The 26,078-nt window shown below is 42.7% G+C and overlaps 1 protein-coding gene across 1 annotated transcript; it reads left to right on the forward strand.

Annotated features, from left to right (window-relative positions):
* Nucleotides 1–26,078, forward strand: LOC149286515 (ceramide synthase 5-like). The gene is made up of 10 exons (XM_089493985.1): nucleotides 1–173; nucleotides 2,607–2,712; nucleotides 9,132–9,262; nucleotides 10,008–10,065; nucleotides 11,169–11,219; nucleotides 14,097–14,189; nucleotides 18,481–18,609; nucleotides 20,419–20,525; nucleotides 20,631–20,787; nucleotides 25,929–26,078. The coding sequence occupies exons 1-10, from the start codon at nucleotides 1–3 to the stop codon at nucleotides 26,076–26,078; spliced, it is 1,155 nt and encodes a 384-aa protein (XP_089350111.1).

Consider the following 26,078-nt stretch of genomic DNA (forward strand, 5'->3'; position numbering starts at 1 on the left):
ATGTCGGCTCTCGCGGCCTGGTTCTGGAACGAGCGCTTTTGGCTGCCACAGAACGTCACCTGGGCGGACTTGGCGGACACAGAGTCCGGGGAGCAGTACCCACGAGCTGGACACATCCTGTCCGCCTTCCCCGTAGCACTAGGGATCTTCGCAGTCAGGCTGTTATTCGAAAGGTGAGGGGTCCTCCTGCGCCCCGTCTCCCCGAACAGCGAGTGTCGTCTGGGGGAACGGCCTATACTCCATCTGGCTTAGCGGTCGCACATACCGTGAGGCTGCGGGAGTGCGTGTTTGTCTCTCGTTCTGGGTGCTGGCACGATGGGCCCAGAGACTGTGGCGATATCTCAGCACCGATCTCCCCGGGATCCGCGGAGCCGAATCACCGGGCCGGGAGTTTCTTTGGCTGTCCCGGCGGGTCTGTCTCGTCCTGTTGGTCCAGGCTGAGCAGGCGGTGCGGAGAAGCCTCTGCAGATGTCTCATGTTTTATACATACATGTACCCGGCTTGGCATGTCTGCTCAGTCCTTTGGGCTTGAGGTCTTGTGATTTGGTTGATATGTAATCAGCGAGCTGTTCGCACTGAGGATCCGGATGCTTTTTCTATCACTGCTATGATGGCTATTCTGGTGTAGATTCTGTGATGGTAAAAATGCCATGTATTGTCCAGGAAGCTGGTTCTAGGGATAGTTTGGCTGCCATTGTTCATCTCTAGATTGTAAGCTCTGTGAGCAGCCTCCATACCTCTTATTTCTGTGAGTCAGATCATGTTATGCACTACTTCCGGCCTGATTACCCATTGTACAGCGCTGAGAAATATGATGGCGATATATGAAATAATAATGAAATGAAATAATAATCGCATGTTCCAGAGACTATTTCAGTCTCTTGTAGGTCATCCTCTTCCCACCTGGTATTAGCAGATTTGTCACGCGCTGATCTATAGCAAAGGCGACAAAAGCTTAACACGATCACTGTAGAATAAACGCCTTCTGAGTCGGTGATATTGATGACCCCTAACCTTCTATTTGAATGGCCAGCGAGCCCTGTTGGCACACAATGGCCGGAGCTTTCGAGTCCATTCATGCCTGTCCGTTGAATATCCAGTGTATGTTGTGTTAGTATACACTGTGCACGGCTTGCTTGGGTCACATCAGGATGTCACAATAATGTCGCAAGCTGAGTGCTGCATTCTATGTTCGGGGAAATGACTTTATTCATGAATCTAGTCCTGTCACGTTGTGGAAATGCAATCCTCCTTATTATCGGGCGTTTTAGAATGATTTGATAGTTACGAAGTTAATGACACTAATAGCATAGTATTAAGGAAAAAGGTTGACTTATTTCCATCATGGATTTTGTATCTGTACTAATGGATGAACTGCGGAAAACCATTGGCCTGAAATGCTGTGTTTGTCCTTTTGACCATGGAGGAAAAATGTTATATTCTTTGTCCTGCGAAGGCTTTATGGAACCTCCGCTTCATACTTATATCAGATATTGTCTCTCCTGATCAGGTGAAGAAGTTCATGGGAATGTCACTGAGATGAACTCAATGGTAGTGTCTTTCTGGAAGTGGAAGTGTCTCACGGGAGCGAGTGGTACTGGTGTTACCGGTTATCCTGATAGATATCAAAATGCTCTGGTTTAGTAATTCAATAGAAAAAAACAAACATTGGAACTATACATTGTAGATCATGCGCTGGCCGCTCCTCAGAAAACCACACTGTTCCAGCTGCTTTGTGGCAGGGCTTCTATAGTGCTGGTCCTTATGGATTTAATGTACAGTGATGCAGTGAGATGACGCCGTCTGGTCTGTCTAAGGCTTATAGAGCGATGTGGCCGGCGTTTAGACCTCCGTAGTGCTGCGGTGGTTTAGGACTTTGCCAACACTTGTTTTGGTTATTTTAATGTGAATTTGGTGCATTTTGGTTATATTCTATATGGTGTAACTGCACGTAAGTGAACACCAAATTCACATGTGTGTAAAATGTCATAAAACGGGTACATGCATAAGTGTTCAACACACGCAGCTTGCAGGTGGGTCCCTGGTATTTGGACACAAATGGACATTACAGTTCAAGAACCAGTGTTTGTAGTCACCCAGCTTTCTTTACCCATTATGCTTTAGATATGTCAGGATCATGTGGCTTTTAATCCGTTTGAGTTGAAATTGCGAAGCGGGATGGGAAGCGATAAGTACCCCCCTCAGTAGTTGTTCTAGATAACCAAGCGGTAAGGGGGGAGGAATGAGAGGTGTTAAGCCCTTGGAATCACTGATGGCTAATTGTGTTCACCGTGTGCCAAAGGGCAGTTCTGGAGACATTGTCTAGAATACCAGAAGAATAATAATTGGCTGACATATTTACATTTTGCTGCCGTCGTAAATCATGTTAATGGTGGTCTTTGGTATCTGAAAGCAGTACACATGTCTCCAAGATGTACAGAACATTTTGATCTGAAATTAATTTGGCTTTTTTTTTTTTTTTTTTTTTTACAAGATGTTGAAACTTATGTTTGAAAAGTGTGATTCCCTTTAATTGTCTGACTTCATACAGAACCTTTACACTTGCTTTATTTCAAACTAATTCTGTACAATAATGTTCCTTCCAGGTTCATCGCAAAGCCATGTGCGCTTCGATTAGGCATACAGGGCAGCGGCCCACGCAGAGCACAGCCCAACGCCATCCTAGAAAAAGTCTTTATGTCCATCACAAAGGTTAGTAGCATCTGACGGCTAAACTGCTGCTATGAAGCTGCAGTGAAAGTGTCTGTTAGCAACGGAGGTTCACAAAACACCAGGGAGTCGGGAGAGAGGCAGAGTGGTGTATGGGAGGGGGGTGGAGGCAGAGTGGTGTGTGGGAGGGGGGGTTAGAGTGGTGTGTGGGAGGGGGGGTTAGAGTGGTGTATGGGAGGGGGGGTTAGAGTGGTGTATGGGAGGGGGGATTAGAGTGGTGTATGGGAGGGGGGGTTAGAGTGGTGTATGGGAGGGGGGGGGAGGCAGAGTGGAGTATGGGTGAGTTATAGTGGTGTATGGGGGGTATAATGAATTTCAGGGTAGCAGAGTGGTGTATGGGGGTGTAATGAATTTCAGGAAGGCAGAATGGCATATCTGGGGGAGGTAGAGTGGTGTATGGGGGGTATAATGAATTTCAGAGTGGCATATCTGAGGGAGGCAGAGTGGTGAATCAGGGAGTATAATGAATTTCAGGGTGGTGCAGGGCATTTATGGGGAGCGGAGTGGCATATCAGGGTGCACAGTGGCATATAGGGAGGTATAAGGCTTAAATGGGGGCGAGTGGCATATTGGAAGTTATAAGGCATATCGATATTAGGCATATCAGGGGGGCATAAGACATATCTGGGGATAAAAGGTATATCAGGGGGCTCAGTTGCATATCACTGGCATATAAGGAGTATAAGGCATATCAGGGGCACAGTGGAATCTGGCATATAAGAGGTATAAGGCATATATGGGGGCAGAGTGTCAAGCTGGGGGTCAGATGTGCATAACCGGGGGCAGTTTGGTAAATAAAAAAAATGTAAACAAGCCTTTTTTCTCATAGTTTTTATTAAATATGAAAAATATGAATTAATATTTACTAATAACTTTGTATTAAAACCTAGTTTGAGAAACACTGTGTTTGGGTTCTTGTAGCTTTTATTATGTCAGTAAAATAAGAAGGTGAATAGCGAGAGGCCATTGCAATAAAGAGATGAAAGTGTAAATTGTACGTTTTTTTATTACATTATTTTAAATTAAAAAAAAAATTGCATTTTTTATCCGATTAATCAAAAAAATAATTGGCCAACTAATCGATTATTAAAATAATCGTTAGTTGCAGCCCTACTTTGGACAATGTGTTTAAAATGTGTAATCGATAATTCCTTTAACACTACCGTCTGAGTCAACCCACTGCTCGCTGTGAAGTGCGTTGTTTATTTGGATAATCCAGTGTTGGATGTTTCTTTATCTTCCTTCCTGTAAATGGCTTTCCCTCCCTGACATAGCAGGCACCCTTCCTAGATGCATTCTTTTCTGCTTCTTCTTCACTATATGCTGTGCTTCAGTCCCGACGGCAGCCGAAACAATGGCTTCCGCTGGGAATAGGTGCTGTATATTACTGGCCGCCTGTTTTGTGAAGAACAAAAAAACCAAAACTATTACCAGTAGACTGGTAATAATACATCGACTCACTATCTTTGGAGGTTCTTATTTAAGGGTCATAGTTTGTCTCTTCTCCAGAGACGGAAAAAACATAAAGCAGCGGTGGATGTTAAGGGCCAAACGAGGACTATGTGAAGCCTCTTATTGTTTAAAAACGTTAAAATCAATAATTTTATGGAGTTCTGCGGTTTTGATTTAAAGTGAACCTTTTGTGCTTAATGTAATAACTGATTACCTTGAATGTGAGAAATATTTAAGTGAGCTTCCCGAAAGCACACGGTGCAGTGCGAGTGCCGGCAAATGCCTGGTCATGGGACAGATCTGAATTGACAGCAGTCTGGGTGATGGACTTCTTCTTCCAGTAGATAATCTGATGGACTTCTTCTTCTTCTTCCAGTAGATAATCTGATGGACTTCTTCTTCTTCTTCCAGTAGATAATCTGATGGACTTCTTCTTCTTCTTCCAGTAGATAATCTGATGGACTTCTTCTTCTTCTTCCAGTAGATAATCTGTTCTCTTCTAGATCCTTGGTCTAGAGCAGGGAGCTCTGTGTGTGTGGAGTGCGTCTTGCTTTGTATTAACATGGGTCTTCCACAAACAGCCATAGCTATAGTTTTTATTTCTGTTGATAGCACCATGAACAGGTTTAACAGAAGAGTGTCACAATATCCTTTTTCAATGACACATTTATTTCTAGTACCTTAAAGCTAAAGCGATCCGCTTTACCAGGAGATTGATGCGTTAGAGATCACCTTGTGGGAAATAGCGGGTCCTGCTAAACGTTGCCCGGGGCCCTGTTTGGATAGAGCTGGTTGATCCCGTTGCCCTTGTGACTTCCTTCAGGGCCGAGAGGTACTTTGCTGCTCTGTGGCGTAACGGAGTGCGCGATAAATCATGATTTTGTCTGCTGCCTTACTTGGTTTCCTTTAAGACCAGGAAGTAGCATTAACCCCAACTATGTGTCTCTTTCCTTTTTTTTTTTATATATTCTTTTCAAGGAAACACCTGCTCTATTAGGTCAACGGCATTTATTTCTTTAAATCAGGCATTGTTCTGTTGCATCAACAAACTTGAGTTGCAGTTCACTGTAGGAATAATTATTTTCCTGACCCACTTTAAAAAGTGTTAAAAGTTGCCTAAATGTCCCTCCTCTTCTTGGTTATTTTTCCCCTCGGGTTTCATAATAGAAACGCCAAGCATGTTTATCTTTGTGCAAATTAAATGGAATCTAACTCTGCGTTTTGGACCCTTCACACGGAGGGCAGAGTTTTAAGTGTTTTGAAGAATCTAAGACGTTATCAATGCTGTAGCGCTCAGGGAAGTCATAAAAGCAATATAACCCCTCCAGGTCACCTTAGCTGTGCACCTTGCACGTTAATATCACCATTGGCTTAGTAATAACAGGTGTGGGAGGTGGAATGGAGGACGATTTAGGGTAAAGTCTGCTTATTGTGCCTCTCTGTCAATGATTTGCTTGGATTTTACCATGTAACCCAAACCGCCACTTTGTTAATATTCTGTTAGTGTATTTTTCATGAGTTTGTATCCATTCTCTATACTTCTATACGGCAGGTTATATTTAGTGCTTCAGCCAAAGGAACTTTAAGGGATTTGGTTTTATTGCTGTTAATACCCTAGTATGTTTTATGGTGCTGACATTGCAGCCCTTCACGCGAAGGTGCGCCTCCAGGCTCCTAATCCGTGCAGAACATGCCCCAGTGTTAAAAGAGCCATTACTATATAATATGTAACATCAAATGGAAGGGGCTACTCCCCGCTCCAGAATGAACGGAGGAATATGCCGCAAATAGCACTGGTTTGTGAGACAATTTTAGTCTCTGTGAATACCTTTTCTTCGTAGTTTCTGCTGAACCCTTTCTTGAACTGGATTGCTCAAATTTCTCATCTAAACATACACAAAGGGGCAGCTTCCTGCAGATGTTGATAGTTTTCACTGTATTGATTTTTTTTTTTTTCTTCTTCAAGCAAATGCTTGACCACCTGCCTAATATTGTGTAGGTCCCCTTTTTGCCTCCAAAGCAGCCCTGACCTGAGGTATCTGTCACCAAGACGTTAGCAGCAGATCCTTTAATTCTTGTTGCGAGGTGGGGCCTCACTGGATCGGATTTGTTTGTCCAGCACATCTCACAGATGTTTGATTGGATTGAGATCTGGGGAATTTGGAGGCCAAGTCAACACCCTCAACTCATTCTGTTCCTCACACCATTCTTGAACCGTTTTTGCTTTTGTGGCAGGGCGCATTATTCTGCTGAAAGAGGCCAATTCCATAAGAGAATATCATGTCCACGAAAGGGTGTACATGGGCTGCAACAATGCTTAGGTAGGTGATACATGTCAAAGTAACCTCCACATGAATGGCAGGACCCAATGATTCCCAGCAGAACATTGCCCAAAGCATCACACTGCCTCCGCTGGCTTGCCTTCTTCCCTTACTGCATCCTGGTGCCATGTGTTCTCCAGGTAAACAACGAACACGTACTCGACGATCCACATGATGTAAAAGAAAACGTCGGACCAGGCCACCCTCTTCCATTGCTCCGTGGTCCAGTTCTTATGCTCACGTGCCCATTGTAGGCGCTTTCATCAGTGGAAAAGGGTCAGCATGGGCAAAAATTTACATTCATTTTTATTATCCGATTAATTGAAAAAATAATCGGCCAACTAATCGATTATGAAAGTAATCGTTAGTTGCAGCCATATAATACTCTATAGGATACTAAGGAATTTATGTGGCCCTCTAGAACACACAAAAAAAAGTGTATCTATAATAAAGATAATACATTAATAATACAGATAATACATTAATAACACAGAAAAGGAGGATCTTGATTAAACCCGCTTACGGTAAAAATGGCATGAAAAAGCCTTGATAAAGTAAGGGTTAAAGTTCACTTCATAGAAGCGAAGCTAAGGTGCAGCCTGTGGCAAATCTAGCATTATCTAATCATAAGGCCCTAAAGTGACCTTACAAAGTCTGCAATCAAACTCAATGGGGAGGAATAATCCTGCAGACCTAAGAACCAGAAATCAAAATAGGCTGTCCCATACAAAAGCTGTGTTTTTTTTTGTTTAAAGGTATGTTAACATGTAGAGTTTGGGAAAAGCCACGGATCAGCTGTTTTATTCACCAACGTGAAGAGCCTATTTTAATCCCTCTATCAGACCCAAAACCTCAATCTCATTATTATGCAGGTGGAACCCCACTATATTAAAGCATCAGTAATATGGATTTTTTTGTTTGTTTAAATAACCTAAAAAAGGAGGCCCGTGAATCTCTTATCAAAAATAGTGAGTGAATTCACACGTCCTGAGCGCGCAGCACAGAAGAGGCATGAAGGCGATGTCTCCCCGCCGAACGGCGGACGCTTAACCGCAGAGGAAGTCGACCGCGTGGAATGTAACATCCCAGATACTTTGGGGTTCATGCACTCATTCAGCGCCCGTAATATAATTACTGATGGCTTTAAACTAAATGATGACTGGGTAGAAAACCATAATATATAAAAACTCTGAGGGAGGCATTAAATTGCTTCCAGAAGGTTCCGAAGTTATTAAGTTACTGTATAACCTTATGCGGCGCTCGCACATTAGAACAAGCCGTATATTTCTATATACCGTATTTGCTCGATTATAAGACGAGGTTTTTTCCAGAGCAAATGCTCTGAAAAATACCCCTCGTCTTATAATCGGGGTCGTCTTATAATCAGACCTCAAATATGTCTGACTATGAGACTAAGGTTCAGATCCCCTGCAGCGATGCAGGGGACCTGGATCCTCCTGTGTATGCCTCCTCCCCCCAACTTCCGGGTGCTTCTGAGTCCCCGGTGCTTAGTCCAGGCAGCGTGTAGAGCTCTACGCGATTCGCGTAGAGCGGAAGTTGTCTACGCAAATCGCGTAGAGTTCTACATTCTGCCCGGAGTTAAGCACCTTGGACTCAGATGGAGGGGACCTGGATCCTCTTGTGTTATGCCCCCTCCCAACTTACCGGTGCTTCTGAGTCCCCCGGTGCCTAGTCCGGGCAGTATGTAAAGCTCTATGCGATTCGCGTAGACAACTTCCGCTCTACGCAAAACGCATAGAGCTCTACACGCTGCCCGGACTAAGCACCGGGGGACTCAGAAGCACTAGTAAGTTGGAGGGGGCATAACACAAGTTTGGAGGGGGAGGGAGTGTTAAATGGGGGGCGTAAGGCATTTCTGGAGGCAGAGTGCTCTGTGAAATGCCTTTTAACCCCCTTAATGCCACTCTGCCTCCAGAAATGCCTTTTAACCCTCTATAGGCCACTCTGCCTCCTGAAATGCCCTATACCTCGCTATATGCCACTCTGCCCCATAATTTGCCTTTAAACCACCTAAATGCCAGAGTGGCATATAGGGGGTATAAGGCATTTCTGGAGGCAGAGTGGCACATAGGGGGTCAAAAGGCATATCATGGGACACAATGGCATTTAGAGGGTTAAAAGGTGTATCATGGGGCACAGTGGCATTTAGAGGCTTAAAAGGCATATCATGGGGCACAGTGGCATATAGGGGGTATAAGGCATTTCTGGAGGCAGAGTGGCACATAGGGGGTCAAAAGGCATATCATGGGACACAATGGCATATAGAGGGTTAAAAGGTGTGTCATGGGGCACAGTGGCATTTAGAGGGTTAAAAGGCATATCATGGGGCACAGTGGCATATAGGGGGTATAAGGCATTTCTGGGGCAGGTTGAAAAAAAAGGAAATAAAAACAAATCTTTTTCCCAATTGTAGCTTATATTAACAAACAATTCTTCACATAGTTTACATGAATTAACATTTACTGGTAACTTTTCCTATAGGGTCATCTTATATTCAGGCTTTTTCTTTTTTTCATAAATTAATATTCAGATTTTGGGGGGTCGTCTTATAATCGAGCAAATACGGTAGTTTTAGTTTGTGCCTAACTGAAACGCTGTGTTCTTTAGTGTCCCGATGGAAAGCGGCTGGAAGGACTATCCAAACAATTGGACTGGGATGCGAGGAAGATACAGAGATGGTTCAGACAGAGGCGGAATCAGGATAAACCCAGCATGCTAACAAAGTTTTGTGAGAGCATGTAAGTAAAACGGCACTCCAGGTCTATCCTCTTACAGAGCTCCTCTGTTTTCTTTTTGGGGGGGATTTAACAAAAAAAAGCAGTGTTTCGCTTACAAAAGGCTGCTGGAGTATTTCCCTGTGACAGCCAGAGACAGAGGCCACTAACTTCAGGGGGTTATTGTTGGCCATATCTATCTATACGCTTGTGTACATATTCCCATCACCTGTTTAGATGTGTGGAGATGAGCAATCACCTGAAACACGTCTTATATTTCGCAGAAAAAAGCTGGCCCCTTATTGTCAACCATAAAATAAATAAATACATTTGGAGCCGATACACCATGTGCGGAAATCAACGTGAAATTTCTAATAGTGTATCATGCGATAACAGGGTTTTTTCTTCCTGGTTGCTCCCAGATTCAGAGACAGCGATGGAGTGTTTCTTAAAACTGCATAAATTTACATCGTTTGGCAACAAAACAAGATGTTTTAAGTATATGATTTTTGTAACAGAGGACATTCTGCACTATGTTTATGGGTGAGATTAGTGTTTCTCTATTATTCCAGGGAAATGCATTTTTATTCAAAACGTTGCTGTAAACAGAGATATTCTGCCAGTTGAAAAGCCTAAATATCAGATCAAAGAAGAATTACCTATCCTTGGTATCAGGAACCAAACCCACAATGCCCTGTTTGCCCTGTATTTGCCACCAGTCCTGGTATTAGGTGACTAAACTCCAGTGTCTCCCTGCCTTTCTTTTTAGGTGGAGGTTTACATTTTACCTGTATATCTTTTCCTATGGAATACGATTTCTGTGGTCGGTGAGTGGAACTGCCATTTTAATGTAATGGGTTTTTTGTTTTTTTTGGTGTTTTCCTGGGTATTAGGGGATTTTAAGTGTGCGCGTCATTGTGGTGAGATAAGGTCATGGACGGGGATTTCTTATGAAAAATGCTCAGTTTTCGGCATTCCTGTAGTACATGGCTTAAGTTCTGGGCTGCGGCCTTCAACTGCCTGATGTCTTTTCTTTCTTTACCAGTAGTTTAGTAATTTCAGTGTAAGCCACAAACGGGATAAGTGGGCCACAGGAGCCAGCCGCATATCCCATACTTAGTGTCCCACTTTGGTCGGGCACATACATAGGAATCGTATATTTTGTGGTGTTTTGGTTAACTGAGCTGGTTTGGGAATCGTTTTCATAGTAAATATAAAATGTAGAAGTAGAATCATGGTTAAGGAAACATAATGTTAAAATGCTTTGAAAAAGCCTCATGTTTTTTGGGCACAAAGCACACTGTAAATAAGGGGTTAAAATTCTATAAACACCCACAGTGCATCTGCATGGGAAATCATGGAACCGACATACCGTAACATACACAGGCGCACTATATGGGTGCTTATAGACTTTTAACCCGTATGTTTCTCATGGAAGAGAGACAAGCTTCAATATTTATTATATTTAAGATTTTACATTTTTATTTTCGCGATGAGAGCTGGAACATAACTGTAACATAAGTGTTTCTCAGGTAGCAGTCAAAATAAATAAAAGCGGGGGAGAGTGCGTTCTTTTCACGGCACCCTGCGCTTTGAAGAGGGTATCTGAACGGAGACGCTAAAATATTTGACTTCCAGCCTAGACGTATGAAAGGTTTGTTTGCTGGAATAGCCATTATTCTTTATGCCCCGAATGATGCACGGTTAATCGGTGAGGTTACTTTTTAAAGTAATCTCCCCCAAATTTACATTGTGATGATATGTTGGGCCAACTAAGCTCTTCCTGCAGGAGAATCAGACGGGTTCAGAATACACAGCAAGGCTGTCGAGCTGAAATGATCAATTCCCCCGCAAAAAAATACCCGTCGGTAAAGCAGTGCCGTCGTACGTCACATAAAAATCTCTTACGTGTTATTTTTTGTTGTTGCAGACGCCTTGGTTCTGGGATACACGACAGTGTTGGTATAATTATCCTTATCAGGTACTTGTGGGGTTTGTATTTTTTTTTTTTTTTAACTAATGGCATTTATGTAAAATTAAAGCAAAAATTATTCATGGGGTTACAATATAAAATAAGATTCCTAACAATATTTCAAGATACGAGACGGGCAACACAACTGTGCCACATATAGAAAGAAAATGGAGGTGGTGCCTTTTTAATTGATACTGGTGTATATACGTGTGTGTGTGTGTGTGTGTGTGTGTGTATGTATATATATATATATATATATATATATATATATATATATATATATAATATATAAAAAAGGGAGTTCCCTTTCTCTTAAATACCGTATTTGTTCGATTATAAGACAAGGTTTTTTTCAGAGCAACTGCTCTGAAAAATACCCCTCGTCTTATAATCGAGGTCGTCTTCTAAACAGACCTCAAAAAAATGTCCGCTGGGGCCATGCTGCTTACCAGTGCTTTGGTCACGAGCAGCGTCTCTTCTAGCAGCAGGAGAACAGGAAAGTAGCAGAGTGTCACAAAATTCTGCCTCCCCCTCCTTCCTCTGGGGGCGGGGCCAGAGAAGTTGCTCGTACAGCCGGGCCCCTGCAGAAGTCTTCGAGTGGGAGATCTGCAGTTTAGGTAAGGGGGTGGGGTAGGGTTTTTGTGATTATGTGTGATTAATGGAATGAATGAGTATTTAAATGTTTTAGAATGAGTGTTTGTGTGTGTGTGTGTGTGTGTGATAGCATGGATGTGTAAGGGGGGTGGTGGTAGCATGGCATAGGGAGGCTGTACTCACACTCCTATCATCCCCAGGTTCCAGCATGTACTGGCTGCCTTGGCTTGATAGGAGTGTGATTGCTGTTAGCAGTTATATATATTAGGGCTGAAACAACGAATCGATAAAATCGATAATAATCGATAACGGAAATCGTTGTCGACGATTTCCGTTATCGATTAATCGAGTGATCGATTCGTTGTTGGCTCCTTTTACTTACCTCCGCGAGCGTTCCCTGCTTCCGCTACACGCTCTGCACTGCGTGACGGATGTGACGCGTTCCGGAGGTAAGTATTCTTCATGTCTGTGCGATTCGCTCTGTGCGAGTGGCTCCGTTCGCACAGAGCGGTTCGCTCTGTGCGAGTGGCTCCGTTCGCACAGAGTGGTTCGCTCTGTGCGAGTGGCTCCGTTCGCACAGAGCGATTCGCGGGGGTGGGGGTGGGGTTTCAGGGGATGCAGGGCAGAGTGGGGGTGGGGGGGCAGGCCAGGGTAGGAGACTGAGTGCAGGGCAGAGTGGCGGTGGGGGTGCAGGGCAGGGTGTGAGTGTGGGGGCAGGGCAGGAGACTGGGTGCAGGGCAGAGTGGGGGTGGGGGTGCAGGGCAGAGTGGGAGACTGGGTGCAGGGCAGAGTGGGGGTGTGGATGCAGGGCAGGGTGTGAGTGTGGGTGCAGGGCAGAGTGGGTGCAGGGTGTGAGTGTGGGGGCAGGGTGTGAGTGTGGGGGCAGGGCTGGGTGCAGGGCAGAGTTGGAGACTGGGTGCAGGGGCACAGTGCAAAGTGCTGGGTGCAAAGTGCCAGGGCTGGGTGCAAAGTGCCAGGGCTGGGTGCAAAGTGCTGAGTGCAAAGTGCTGGGTGCCAGGGCTGGGGCAGAGTGCTGGGTGCAAAGTGCCAGGGCTGGGTGCAAAGTGCCGGGTGCAAAGTGCCGGGTGCAAAGTGCTGGGTGCAAAGTGCCAGGGGTGGGGCTGAGTGCCGGGTGCAAAGTGCCAGGGCCGGGGGCAAAGTGCCGGGGGCAAAGTGCCGGGTACAAAGTGCCAGGGCTGGGTGCAAAGTGCCAGGGCTGGGGCAAAGTGCTGAGTGCCGGGTGCAAAGTGCCAGGGGTGGGGCAAAGTGCTGGGTGCAAAGTGCTGGGTGCAAAGTGCCAGGGCTGGGTGCAAAGTACCAGGGCTGGGGCAAAGTTTCTTGAACAGTAATAGTCCACCTCTTTTCAGAATGTTTGGGGTTATTTTGTTTCATAAATATTGTGTTTGGGTTTTTGTACTTTGAAAATATTGTTTTTTTATTACATCATAACAAAATAAGAATGTTAATGTAAATTTTAAGTTGTTTTTTAACATCCAGTTCATTAGATTATTTTAAATAAACTAAAAATTTGCATATTGGTTTTTTTATCCGATTAATCGATTAATCGAAAAAATAATCGGCCAACTAATCGATTATTAAAATAATCGTTAGTTGCAGCCCTAATATATATATATATACCTCCAGAAATGCCTTTTAACCCCCTATATGCAACTCTGCCCCATGATATGCCTTTTAATCCCCTATATGCCACTCTGGCATATAGGGGGTTAAAAGGCATATCATGGGGCAGAGTGGCATATAGGAGGGTATAAGACATTTCTGGAGGCAGAGTGGCATATAGAGGGTTAAAAGGCACATCATGGGGCAGAGTGGCAAATAGTGGGTATAAGGCATTTCTTGGGGCAGAGTGGCAACACTGGGGGGGCAGGTTGGCAAATAAAAGGAAATAAAAATATATATATTTTTCTCAATCATAGCTTTTAATAAATATGAAAAAACTGTTTACATGAATTAATATTTACTAGTAAAACTTTTTTCCTATAGGGTAGTCTTATATTCAGGCTTTTTGTTTTTTTCCTAAATTAATTTTTAGATTTTGGGGGGTCGTCTTATAATCAAGGTCGTCTTATAATCGAGCAAATACGGTACTTCATTTTTGATTACTTTTGTCAGTATGTCCAAAATACCGCTGCGGGTGACAAACAAAAAGCACATGTTTTAGAGAATCAGTTTAGTTATTAATGCTGTTATGGCGTTCATTCCGCTTTGAGAGGGAAAGCAGTCATCTTTCTACATATATTTCCGATATTTACGCTTCCTTTCTCTTTTCAGCCGCTCACTCCGGGGCTATACTACTATTATATCACGGAACTGGCGTTTTACTGGTCCCTTATGTTCTCCCAGTTTACAGATATCAAGCGCAAGGTAAGACTGCTATAGAGCTCCGGTAGCTCCTATTCCTTAATCACGATTAAATATTCACCGTTGTGTTTAATTAAAAGAAATGTCGCTCCTAAAATGCTATTTTTGTCATATTAGTGATAAGGCAAATGTGCATAAACACACACTGACCAGACCCCCCCCCGACTTTTCTCGCTGTAAAATTAATCGAGTCCTAGAATACCGACTGATCACCGGCACTTTGTAACAGCTCGATAAAAGGCTGTTTATCTTGCCGTTGTGATGTATTTTTTATGAAGGTATTAAAGTATTTTTGGACCTGTGACTGCGCAGGTACTAAGGAAAGCAAAACCGGCATCCACAATGTTTTGGTTCTTATTTCATCAAACCAACATGTTGCTCTAAATACAAAACCTTAAAGTAAAGCAGCGGGTTTGAGTAACAGGGTTCATTCTCAACTCGTTTTTTCTGCTGCACCCAATCGATGGGTCTGCTCCAGAAATGATCTTAACTCTACAGGAGCCCCTAAGCCATCGGGATCCTGATTAAATGTGCAATTATGCAGCGATCACAGCTTTGTCTACCAGTGGAATCGAATTTATGATTTTTAGGAAGGCAAAGGATTTCCTACACATCCTCAGGGCAATCGTCATCATCATCATGTGTCTCCCTAGAACGTGGCCTTGTTAGAGTGTGAGTGTGTGTGTGTGAGTATGAGCCTGATTTTACTGGCGCTCTCCATCCTATACAAGCATCCGATACGCAGAAGCTGAACCACATTGCTGCGTAATTGCCCGTCAGCCTTGTTTGGAATGCAAATCTTCTTTGTGCAGACACGAGAGCGCTTCTGTGTGAGTATGCACCCTCCGCACTAACTCTGTTAGTGTCCTCTTGGTGTAGAAGTCACTGTGTGTAAAATTGATGCATGACTTATGTGCTGGAATTCTACAGCCTGTAGTACTCCATTACAGTACAGAAGGGACAATGTTATGTCCAATTCATGTCCAGGGGGTCCAACTATTACAGCTGTAAGGGGCTGTGCTGGGGGGGCTTGCTCGTAGAGACAAAGCCTCACTAAGTTTATAACAACAAAAAAGCTCTGCACTGGTCACTGATTACAGGAGGCTGGAGGAGCCTTCACTAGGGGGAAGGAGGTCTCAGCCAATCAGGAGGCACTTCTCAACTCTCCTGATTGCCTGAGAGTTTAGAAGCCTTTCTTGATTGGCTGAGTCCCTCCACACGGAGCTCAGTTTAAGCTGCAGCCAGCACCAGGTCAGAAACCCACTGTGTCTGACATAAGAAGAGGAAATCCTGGTGGTGTGGAGGGAGGGTCATCAGGCGAGGGAGGCTAAGACTATTTGTTCTGTAAGGGGCCCCAAAACTTCTGATGGCGGCCCTGTTCATAATTATCTGTGTCAAATGTGTGTGCTTGTAGGTCCTCCCTACTGGGATTGTGAGGCTAAGCTGTATGGTCTGTGGCTTTTATTTTTATAAAATAATAAATTAAATACTTTAAAAAAACATTCCCGACACCTCAGCAAAAATCTAAAATACACCATTTGTTCTCCACCAAATATGCTGTGTAATTGTGCTGCAAATTATGGCAAACCTACAAAATGACTGCGAAGAACGAAGGTGCATCAAAGCTGTGCCTCCCTTCTGCTCCCATTCATAAAATTAAACACTTTAAATCCAAGCCAATAACTTCATGTGCATATCTTAATGCATTTTGCACACTCATCGCTGTGGGATATTCTTGACACCAGGCTAAATTTGTGACACATAATATATAATGTATGGATGCGCGTGTGTATGTACAGTGGTTAAATTCACATTGTAATTAGGGTACAATAGGTATAAATATATTGGGAAAGGTGGCCCCTGTCCTGGAGAGTCCTATGGATTTTGAGAACTTCTTCCCCAGAATTGCTCTATAAAAGCACGGCCCTTTGTGTACGGCTTCACCTCTGTGTAAAAGCTATTCAGTAGAAATATGTTATAAGAGGTGATTGTCTTTTTTAAGAATTCATGTCGAATCATGTTATGACACAACTGTTTTTTGTTAAAGAAAAACTGAAATTATGCCAGTTTCTTGCATTGAATGGCAGACCGTGTTTGTTTCAATGATGCCAAAGACTTAAAAATATTGCATAACTGCCTTAAGAGGAGGAGTCCACTGCAGACCAAATGACATACATTCGGATGTGATGCTATAAAGCCTGCTCAGAGTACAGGCCCGCTTTATGGAATAATGGGAATTGCACATTTTTTTTTTCATATTTTTTTTATATGTAATTTTAATTTGCGGTTGTATCTGGTGACCGGTAAATGTAGTTGCTTTTCCACCTGCCGTGCGAATTATCTGTCGCTGCGGTACAATCGCTTGTAGCAGAAGTAGACGTTTATTCCTGTGGGCCTGTCTTTACATCTTTTATTAGCTTTCATTTATACAGAGCAAATGTACTCAGTGCTTCTCACAATAGACACATTCAACGGGTCTGACAAACCAGCACAGGCCGGCTAAGACGAGCTGATTTATTCAGTAGAGAGGTCCATGTTCCCAAGTTTATAATGTAGAGGGAATGATTTCAATGTAACTATGTAGCAAGAACGGTAAAATAGTTTGAGTGCGGTATAAGCTTAACCTCGGGTTATTCCGAGTCCTCCCATGACCACGTTTCATGCTCGCTGTGCCACTAATACCGGTTAATGGGCTACCACCCGTTTGTCCTCTAACTTGTGTCGCGTGTGTTGAATAATTGCTTGCATTGGGCCTCTGATTACACAGTTGGTGTGTTAATGCTGCACACTTGACAAACATTGTGTAGATTTTAGGGAGCCCAGACGATGGACAGATTGCTGTTGGTGCTACGATAGATCTGTGTGTATACAGCTCGACGCGAGAGCAGGCGGCCTGGAACAATTCAAAGGTCTGGAGGACACACATGAGCAACTCAGAAAGTACTATTGTTTATGCAATGGATGAAGGAAGTCCAGCACTTTATTAGGTACCAGCTTACATGCCAGTAGCCATGGCCTCCTTTACCACCCTTGGTCTGTTGGCGTTGAACCTTGCATTGAACCTTGCATTGACGCAAATCCAGTCTGTAGGTTTGCCATAATTTGCCAAAATCTGCAACGCAGTTACACAGCCCATGCTTTCAAAGCATATAATGGAATTTGCGGCATTGTTTATCATCAAGGCTATAGACCCTTGGCATTTTTTTTTATTTTACACCTCTACCTGTAAGGTTGGTGAGCAGAAGCTGGTGTATTTTAGATTTTTATTGGGTAATGTGCTGTCAGGAATGTTCTTGATTTTTTTTTTTTTCTTAAACTTTGCATGTGGTGCCACATTAGAGATCCCCTTGGGGTCTTTGTAGGCCTCTTCTTCTTCTCTTTGAATTAGGGGGTACCCTTGGTGACTTGGTTACCTCTGTAGGGTAAGAATAAATATTTCTGTGCTGATTGCCCTGCGTGCCGCGCTGCTCTCCACGTTGGCACGTACCCCAGAGTGCCATGCTCTGTGCAGACTGTCTAACATTATTAAGTTACATTTAAAACCCGTTGCATTATATGTAAATATATGGATGAACCCGGATTCCATTGCAGTCTTCACTGAGGGATTGTTGGGGCAAACTTTTGCGTGAAATCTCCTGGCAGCGCCATTGTTGGAGGCATATATGAGATGCCTTAGCTGAGAAATATAGATCGAATGGAATGCTTTTTCGTGTATGTGACAGTCTCCTACTTACATTGGTATTATTTTTATTGTGCTACTTGTAGAGTAAATAAATCCAAATGAAGGTAATTTATGTTCTCACATTAATTATCGTAATGTTTCATCCTTGATGTTGGATTGGATTACAAGGATTTATACATTATCCAGAATGTTGATATGCTTGTTATATACCTTGACATTTTCTAATGTTTCTTTTTTCTGTAGGGTACAAAAGTATGGCATATATTTTACTGTACTATTATTCTGCCTTAGCCTAACATATACCGTATTGGATCGAATATAGGCCGCACTTTTTCCCCCCACTTTAAGTCTTTAAAGTGGGGGTGCGGCCTATATTCGGGGTCTAGCGCCCGACGCCCGGGACATGCAGCGGTGCAGGGGACCTGCATCCTACTCCCCGATACGCTCAGACAGCCTCCCCTGCTTGTTCACCTCCGAGTGGGATAGTAATTGAGCTCAGCTGGCCTTTGTGCCAATACACCCATTTTTTTTAATATGGTTTTATATATTGCGGGTCTGGATGACCAAGTTAAACGACAATACAACTAATTTTGCTGTCTTTGTGGTGTGTAGGACTTCCTCATCATGTTTGTTCACCATCTGGCCACGGTCGGCCTCATCTCCTTTTCCTACTTCAATAACATGGTGCGTGTTGGGACCCTGGTAATGTGCCTGCACGATGCCTCCGATTTCTTGTTAGAGGTGAGTCTGCTCCCTTAACTCTTCATCCTTTCACCGATATGATCTCTGTTCATTTGTCTGTCTGTCATGGGCCTTGATATTTGTGGCTTGGATCGCATCTTTTTCAAACTCTGCCTCTTTTTAAGCAATTCTGTTACTTATTACATGTAGAATAGTAACTGCGATCCATTTGAGTAATGGAACCCTGTAAAGCACTTTGACGTGATTGACAGCGTCTAAATGTGCTAATAATATATCCATTACTTGCTTTTTAATGGCCGTTTCCCTAGTTGCAGTAATGAAAAAATATGAATGTCCCTCGTGACAATGTACTGTGCTGTGAAAAAAGTATTTGCCCCTTTCTGATTTCTTCTGATTTTTGCATGTTTATCATACTTAAATGTTTCAGATCATTCAGCTAGTTTGAATATTAGACGAAGGTAACATGAGTAAATGCAAAATGCAGTTTATAAATGATGATTTCATGTATAGATGGGAAAAGCTATCCAACCCTACTTGGCCCAATGTGTAACTCCCCCTTAGTTACTGAATCAACCATTTAACCAAATGCGTATATAATTGGGTTCAAGGCATTATTTCTGCTAGCCCTGTCGAATCGAAACAATTACATAGAACCCGTCTTGCACAGGCTAAAAAGATCTCAAAAAAACAGCTCATGATGCCGGAATCAAAGGAAACGGAACAAAGAACAGATGTGAAACAAAGTCATTGACATCAATTGGTCTGGAAAGGATTACAAAGCAATTTCTGAGGCAAACAACGATGAGAGCCATTATCTACAAATGGAGAAAACTTGGACCAGTGGTGACCCTTCCCAGGAGTGGCCGGCGGACCATAATTACCCCGAGAATTTGCATGACTCATCCCGGAGGTCACAAAAGAACCCCGACGAAGATGTAATGAACTGCAGGCATTACTTGCCTCAGTTGAGGTCATTTGATGACCCTCAAGACTTTTGGGACAATATTCTGTGGACTGATGAATCCAAACTTTTTGTAAGATATGGGACCTGTTACATCTGACAGCATTCCACAAATATTCCACATCATACCAACAGCCAAACACGGTGGTGGTCTTGTGATGGGTAACTTTGCTGCTTGAAGTCCGGGGTGACCTGCAATAATTGGTGGAACCATGAATTCTGCTACCTGCCAGAAAAACTTGCAGGAGAATGTCCGACCATCAGTTCGTGAGCTACAGCTCAAGCATAGTTGAGATATGCAGCATGAGAATGATCCGAAGCGGACAAGCAAGTCTCTGAATAGCTCAAAAGAAACCAAATTATTTTTTGTTTTTATATAGCGCCATAATATGCCGTAGCACTGTACAACAGGTAGACAGGACATAACAAGTAGTATACATAATTTAAATTATAGACACAGGTGAGGAGGGCCCTGCTCAAATGGGCTTACAATCCAATGGAAGGTGTTGGAGCGGGTGAGTCCTGACTTGGATCCGATGGAGATGGTGTGGCAGTGGATGCTTGAAAACCCTCCAATGTGGCTGAATTAAAACAATTCTGCCAATAAGAATGGGGCAACATTCCTCCACAGCGACATAAAGGACTCATTGCCAGTGATTGCAAATGTTTATTCGCATTCGGCAAAGGGTGGTTAAACCGGTTATCCGGTGTAGGGGGCAATTACTTTTTCACATGGGTGATACAGCTTTTGATTAACTCTTTACCTTCAATTAAATGAAATGATCATTTAAAAGCAAAAATAGAAGACATTGAGAATTGTTATTATAGGATGCTTTCTGCATAGTACGTGTATATTGTATTTATATATGTATCTTATTTTGTTAAAGGCAGCAAAACTGACAAATTATGCGAAGTACCAGCGGATGTGTGACACGTTTTTTATGTTCTTCGCGGTGGTATTCGTGACCACGCGGCTCGTGATTTATCCATTCTGGTAAACCTCATTAAAGCCTATTAAGCTATTATCTAAACCATAGTTATAAAAAATGTGTCTGGCACACTTCTGTGTACAATATTGAGTGAATTTTGTTGGTTTCAGGATCTTAAATACAACCATGTTCGAGAGCTGGGATCTGATTGGACCGTACCCTTCCTGGTGGCTGTTTAATGGTCTTCTTCTGATCTTACAAGTTCTTCATGTTATTTGGTCATACCTCATCATCCGCATTGCATACAAGGCTATGCTCAGGGGCAAGGTATGTTGTTGTGTGTTGCTTTTAAAGCTGTGTAGGATGGGCAAGAAATAATTAGGGGCTGATGTTTTTTCTTTTGCTCCAACACCTACAAACGCTGGGGAGTTCTCTTCCCATGGGTTTTCTACTACTTGTCTACCTGCCTCTCTGTCTCTCCTGACCAGGTTTCCTAGTCAGGGTAGGACTTTCTGATGTCTTTTGCACTCTGCACCTCACTTTCTCTCCCTCCTTTTCTCTGTGTCAGGTTGGAACTGGAAAATATCACCCCTTGTCTGTAAGTTTTATCTGTGCTGCTCCCACCTTTTTGATCCTCTCCCTGCTCGGTCCCTTTGACCACCTGCATGCTCATTCCTGTCATATGGTCAGATTCATCAACATGGGCACACCACTCAATGACTTCTGGGAGGCTGATGATTATGACTGTGTGTGGTCCATATCATTGATGAATCTTGGCTTCTTACATATGCTCTTCTCAAATGTCTGATCTGCTCTGTTTGCCAACTCATCTATCCCTATTGTTCCACATCCACATTAAACACCCCCAAGCCTCTGGTTTATAAATAGTTAATTGTGCCAGTTTCAAGTGGTCTTATTTTTGAGGCTCTTTACTTTAGGTTTGTTAGGAGGCACACTTGCTGGTATATCAATGCTCTGATTGCGTGCACTCGGTAATTGTTTTAGAGTTAGGGAAGAATACGATGAAGGGGTTTACGCCTGAAAGATATTTAACAGTAACTCTTCTGTTTTCGTGTTTATTGGATCCATGCAGAGAATGTGCGCCTAAACATAAAAAAACAGCAGAAATTGGAGAGATTTTGAGTAAGATGTTTTCCACAGGATAATATGCCACTGCTGGAGTTTTTAAAATTGTATTAAAGCGCATTGGAGCTCCCTTTACATCCAACGCTTTATGTATTTTTTTTTAAAACCAAAACATTATTTGGAGGCAGCTAGTTGTTGTTTTTTAATTCTAGTGGAATGTTTATAATTATTTACAATTATTTAGCGGCTGAAACGGCACCTTTTTAAAAGCTGTGAATGAGATCTTGTTTAAGAGGGAAGATTCCAGAGCATTAAGTTTTGTGGCGCTGATAAATCCCTTATTCTCTCCCTGCTGTGCCGTTTACTTTTATTGATGAGGGGGAAAGTAGGTATCGTCCTAAAATGTTTTCTGTGCTGCACAGGCATTAATTCAGTAAGCAGTCAGTTTACAGAACTATCAATATACCTGAGAACAACCCAGCGCTCTCCTTGGGGGAGTGGCTTCAACCTTTAGTGGGTGGAGACTAGGAGGGGCATGGGCAGGGCCAGTTGCAGCTCTCCTTCCCAGGAGAGGCCGGCCCAGAGAGTTACTGGCTATGTCGGGGAGTTGGGGCTATGTTTTTTCCTCCGTCGGTAGTAATACAGGGTAGTTACACACTCTCTTGTTGAATGTCTGCCTCCGAGGGTTCATCTAAACAGAACCTAACGTTTGCTTAGGCCATCGCCTTTCCTCCGTCTAATGTTCTGCAGGCCTGCTAATACAGTGTTTGATGTCATGAGACGAGCGAGAAAGATGTACTGAGAGAAACTCTTTAAATACAAATACTTGCTAAAGCAAAATGCCTATAGCGGGGTTGGCGAGGGTCGTTACTAAGGGGAACCGGTTTAGAAACACTGTGTTAACATGCCTTTGGGTGTTGGAGTGCATTTTGCTGCTTCAGCTGCAACTAAATATTTAGAGCTTGCATTGATAGAATGACGGCTTGTTTCTCTAACACCATTTTATGTCGGTTTTCTTTTGTTGTGAGGAATCCCTCTCTTGTATGGAAATGACTCTCCTCCTTCATATATAAATGAACATGTTCTTTTATCTGCCTTTACCTTCTGACTGTTCTGTTAACCCCCATTTTTAATAGATGTTAACTGTGTTGTTACTTGGAATGACCCGCATTATAGGAGCTCTTACTATCCCTGGTTCCAGTTATCATTGAGCTGCACAAGGAGACACGTGGTGCCTTTTAGGGGTTTCTCTGTGGCCAACATGGCCAGCATAAAGCCTCGCTCACAACTCATGACACGGCTCATCTGCTAAACGATTGGAGCAGGGATCAGGCCATTTATTGAACAATGATACAAAAACATTGCCTTGTTCTTTAGGAAGAAGGGGACAACATTCTCACTTTGAGATAAAGCAGGTGGTCTGGTGGATAGGGGTCAAATAAAGCAAACGGCCACCCTGACTGTTTAAAGACTGTGGACGATGGATATTTAAAACCATTAGGGTTACACCAAGTCAGATCTAGAGCAAACGCCTGTATTGTTTCTGGCTGACCTAGCTGTCGTTCCTTAACCCCTTGACTGCTAAGGACGGCATGGTGCCGTCGCTAGCAGTCCCAGTCAGGTGCTAACGACAGCACCATGCCGTCGCTAGCACTACCCTACCTTGATGGAGGTCTGTGGACTCCCATCACCACCTACCCCGGCGATCTGCCGTCGGCCGGTGACGTTGCGCCTGTATCTCGGGCATCTAAGCAGCTACAGACCCCCAACATATACCGTTGGAAAGGTAATCGCCTCACCTTTCCAACGGTATAATGCTTGTGAAAAAAATAAAAAATATTAAGTTAAAAAAATAAAAATGTACAAAAAAAGTGAAAAAAAATATTTTTGGGGTCTCTAAAGGCAGATAAAGATCAAAATTGCCTAGAGACCCCCAAATTAAATTATCTAAACATAAAGTAGTTGAACTTTAAAAAAAAAAAAAAAAGTTTAAATATTCTAGCTAAATGATCACTGTGGTAGCCAGTGTTACCACAGTGATAATATAGCTATGATAAAGTCACGTTCCCTTTTAAAAAAATGGCCGATACAAAATTTTAACCCCATGATCCCTTTGATCATGGGGTTAAATTTAGCCAATGGTAGAGGAAGGCAATTTTTGAAATCCTGATGAACTGCAAATATTATTAAAATCAGCCATTTAGCCTGTGCGGTACATGAGTAACCATCTCATCGCTGGAGCGCCTTGCATTTTTGCTGTAAAAGTGATTTTTTTTTTCTCCCTTTACCATCATTTCTTTGGGATTGTAAGGGGAAAGAATGGTGTGTGTGCGTCTGTGAGTGAATGTATGGAAAGTATGGTGTGTGCTTCTGCGAGTGAATGGAGATATGATAGGCGTGTGAATGGTCAGTAATTAGGGTTGACGCCTTAACGTGGCATTACTGCTCACGTAAGAAGTTAAATTATGGCACAAAAAGTACATATGAGGAGCTGCATGTGTTTCTAGTACAAACCTGGAGTGCGCAAGACACAAATGAACATGTCGCTATGGTTAGAAAAAATTTTTTCTAGCCAAAGCGACATATTCAATCATTATTTGTGCACTCAACTTTTGTCCTAGAAATACATGTAGCCCCTCATTTGAAGCTCCAAGGGGTGTAGTTTCTTGAAATGTGTACTTTATGTACCCTAATTTAACTTCCCAGATGTCTTAAAACATTTGGGGGTGATTCCAGCTGTCTAGAGCTGTCTAAATGCAGGCAAGTTAAATTATGGTACATAAAGTATATATTTTCAGAAACTACACCCCTTGGCGCATCAAATGAGGGGCTGCATGTATTCGTAGCACAAGACTGGAGTGCGCAAGACATAAATGAACTTGTTGCTTTTAATTTTTTTATTTTTTTTAAGAAGTGTGATATTCACTTATTTGTTGTGCACGTCAGATTTGTGATAAAAATACAACTAAGACCTCATTTGCTGGGGGTGTAGTTTCTAAAAATATATAGTTTTGTTGGCATATTTTAACATCCCTGGCAGCTAGAGCTGTTTAATTGACGGCAGCCATGCATTAAATTTAAAGATGTCTTTTGTGATAGTCTAATAAATTTAACTTTTAGCTATAAAATATTAGAAAAACAGTCTACTGTTCTCAATTTCTGTTAATTTTAGACCGGTTACCTACTACAAATATTTAGCAACACAGCTTTTGATATTAGAGTTTAGAAAAATAACATTACAAACTAGTTTTTATTGAGTCGGAAGTGAAAAATTACACTTTTTTCCCATTTTTGGCTTTATTTTGCAAACCTAATGAGACATACACATATAAACATGGTATATTTGGAATCTGCTGGGTGTGCTGAAAAAAAACAATATATGGTTTGTATAGTTTATTCCCAAGAAATTTACTTCTAAACGCGTTTAAACTTGAGATGCACCAAAATGCCGAAAACCAGCTTAGCACCAGGGTGGGAAATGGCTTAGCAGCCAAGGGGTTAAGGACCTAACCAGCTTTCCAAGCAGAAACTTTGCCTGGCCTAAGTTAGATTTTTTTTTTTTTTAGTACAGTATGTTTGTGGTTTAAGGTTTACCTTTATTTAGTGGGGCAAAAGTCCAGATTTTCTCTGTTAGGTACATGTGTAACACCCTTGGAAAGCTCCATTAAGTTCAACAAAACAGTGTAGGTAACTGGGAGAACATACCTGCTGGTAGCAACAATGTAAAATACAGTAACAAAGTAGTCTCGGGGGCTTTATACTAATTGGACAAGTGAAATGTTTGGTCTAGTCACCCAACTTCTCTATGTAGGAGGGAGACGGTGACTGATGGTACTGCTACATGAATGGTGTTTGCATGATGGAAAAGGAACAGAAAAGAGTTGGGATACTGGGGTCAGCGAGAGAGGCGCAGAAATAGAAAAGGCGAAGTTATATAATATTGTCCAGTGGCCTTAAAAGGCAGTATGTTAACATGTTCTTATATTCTTTACCACATATTTTTGACTTGATATTTAATATCTTTACTTTGCCTTTTTTTGTTCCTGCTCTGAGCATGTTACTCCATGGAGAAGACACTATGTTGCAAGCTCTGGTTTGCCTGTCCTCAGTCTAAAATGTTAGTTCCCTTTGGATGTATTGGACAGGCTGAGTGAGACCTTATTCACATGGAACACACTTTGTGCTAGGAGGGTAATTGTGTATTACAAAGTCTCTGTAAACTGTTTTGTCAAGCTTTCTTGCCAATGAAAAGGTAATTTATTAACCAGTCATGGCTCAACGATGGCCAGGAAAAGAATGTCTCTGGCATACATCTAAACTCAATGTTGATCTCTGAACCCCAAGTCTGATCCTCTTTATGTCATTTTGGGTTTTTTTGGTAGGTTTTAAAAGATGACAGAAGCGATGTAGAAAGCAGTTCAGAAGATGAGGATACCGCACTGAATGGCACTAAAGCGATCCACAATATGTCCAGTAATGGGGCCAACCGCGTGAATGGCCACACAGCAAGTGGCCAGTGGGCTGAAGAGTAA

Source organism: Sceloporus occidentalis, unplaced genomic scaffold, assembly GCF_023333645.1.
Source record: "Sceloporus occidentalis isolate IW3139 unplaced genomic scaffold, rSceOcc1.0.p SCAF_68, whole genome shotgun sequence".
Lineage (NCBI taxonomy): Eukaryota > Metazoa > Chordata > Lepidosauria > Squamata > Phrynosomatidae > Sceloporus > Sceloporus occidentalis.

Coding starts and splice junctions, on each gene's coding strand:
- LOC149286515 (XM_089493985.1), top strand. CDS start 1: ATGTCGGCTCTCGCGGCCTGGTTCTGGAACGAGCGCTTTTGGCTGCCA. Junction 174..2,606: donor GTCAGGCTGTTATTCGAAAG/GTGAGGGGTCCT, acceptor TGTTCCTTCCAG/GTTCATCGCAAAGCCATGTG. Junction 20,788..25,928: donor AGGCTATGCTCAGGGGCAAG/GTATGTTGTTGT, acceptor TTTTTTTGGTAG/GTTTTAAAAGATGACAGAAG.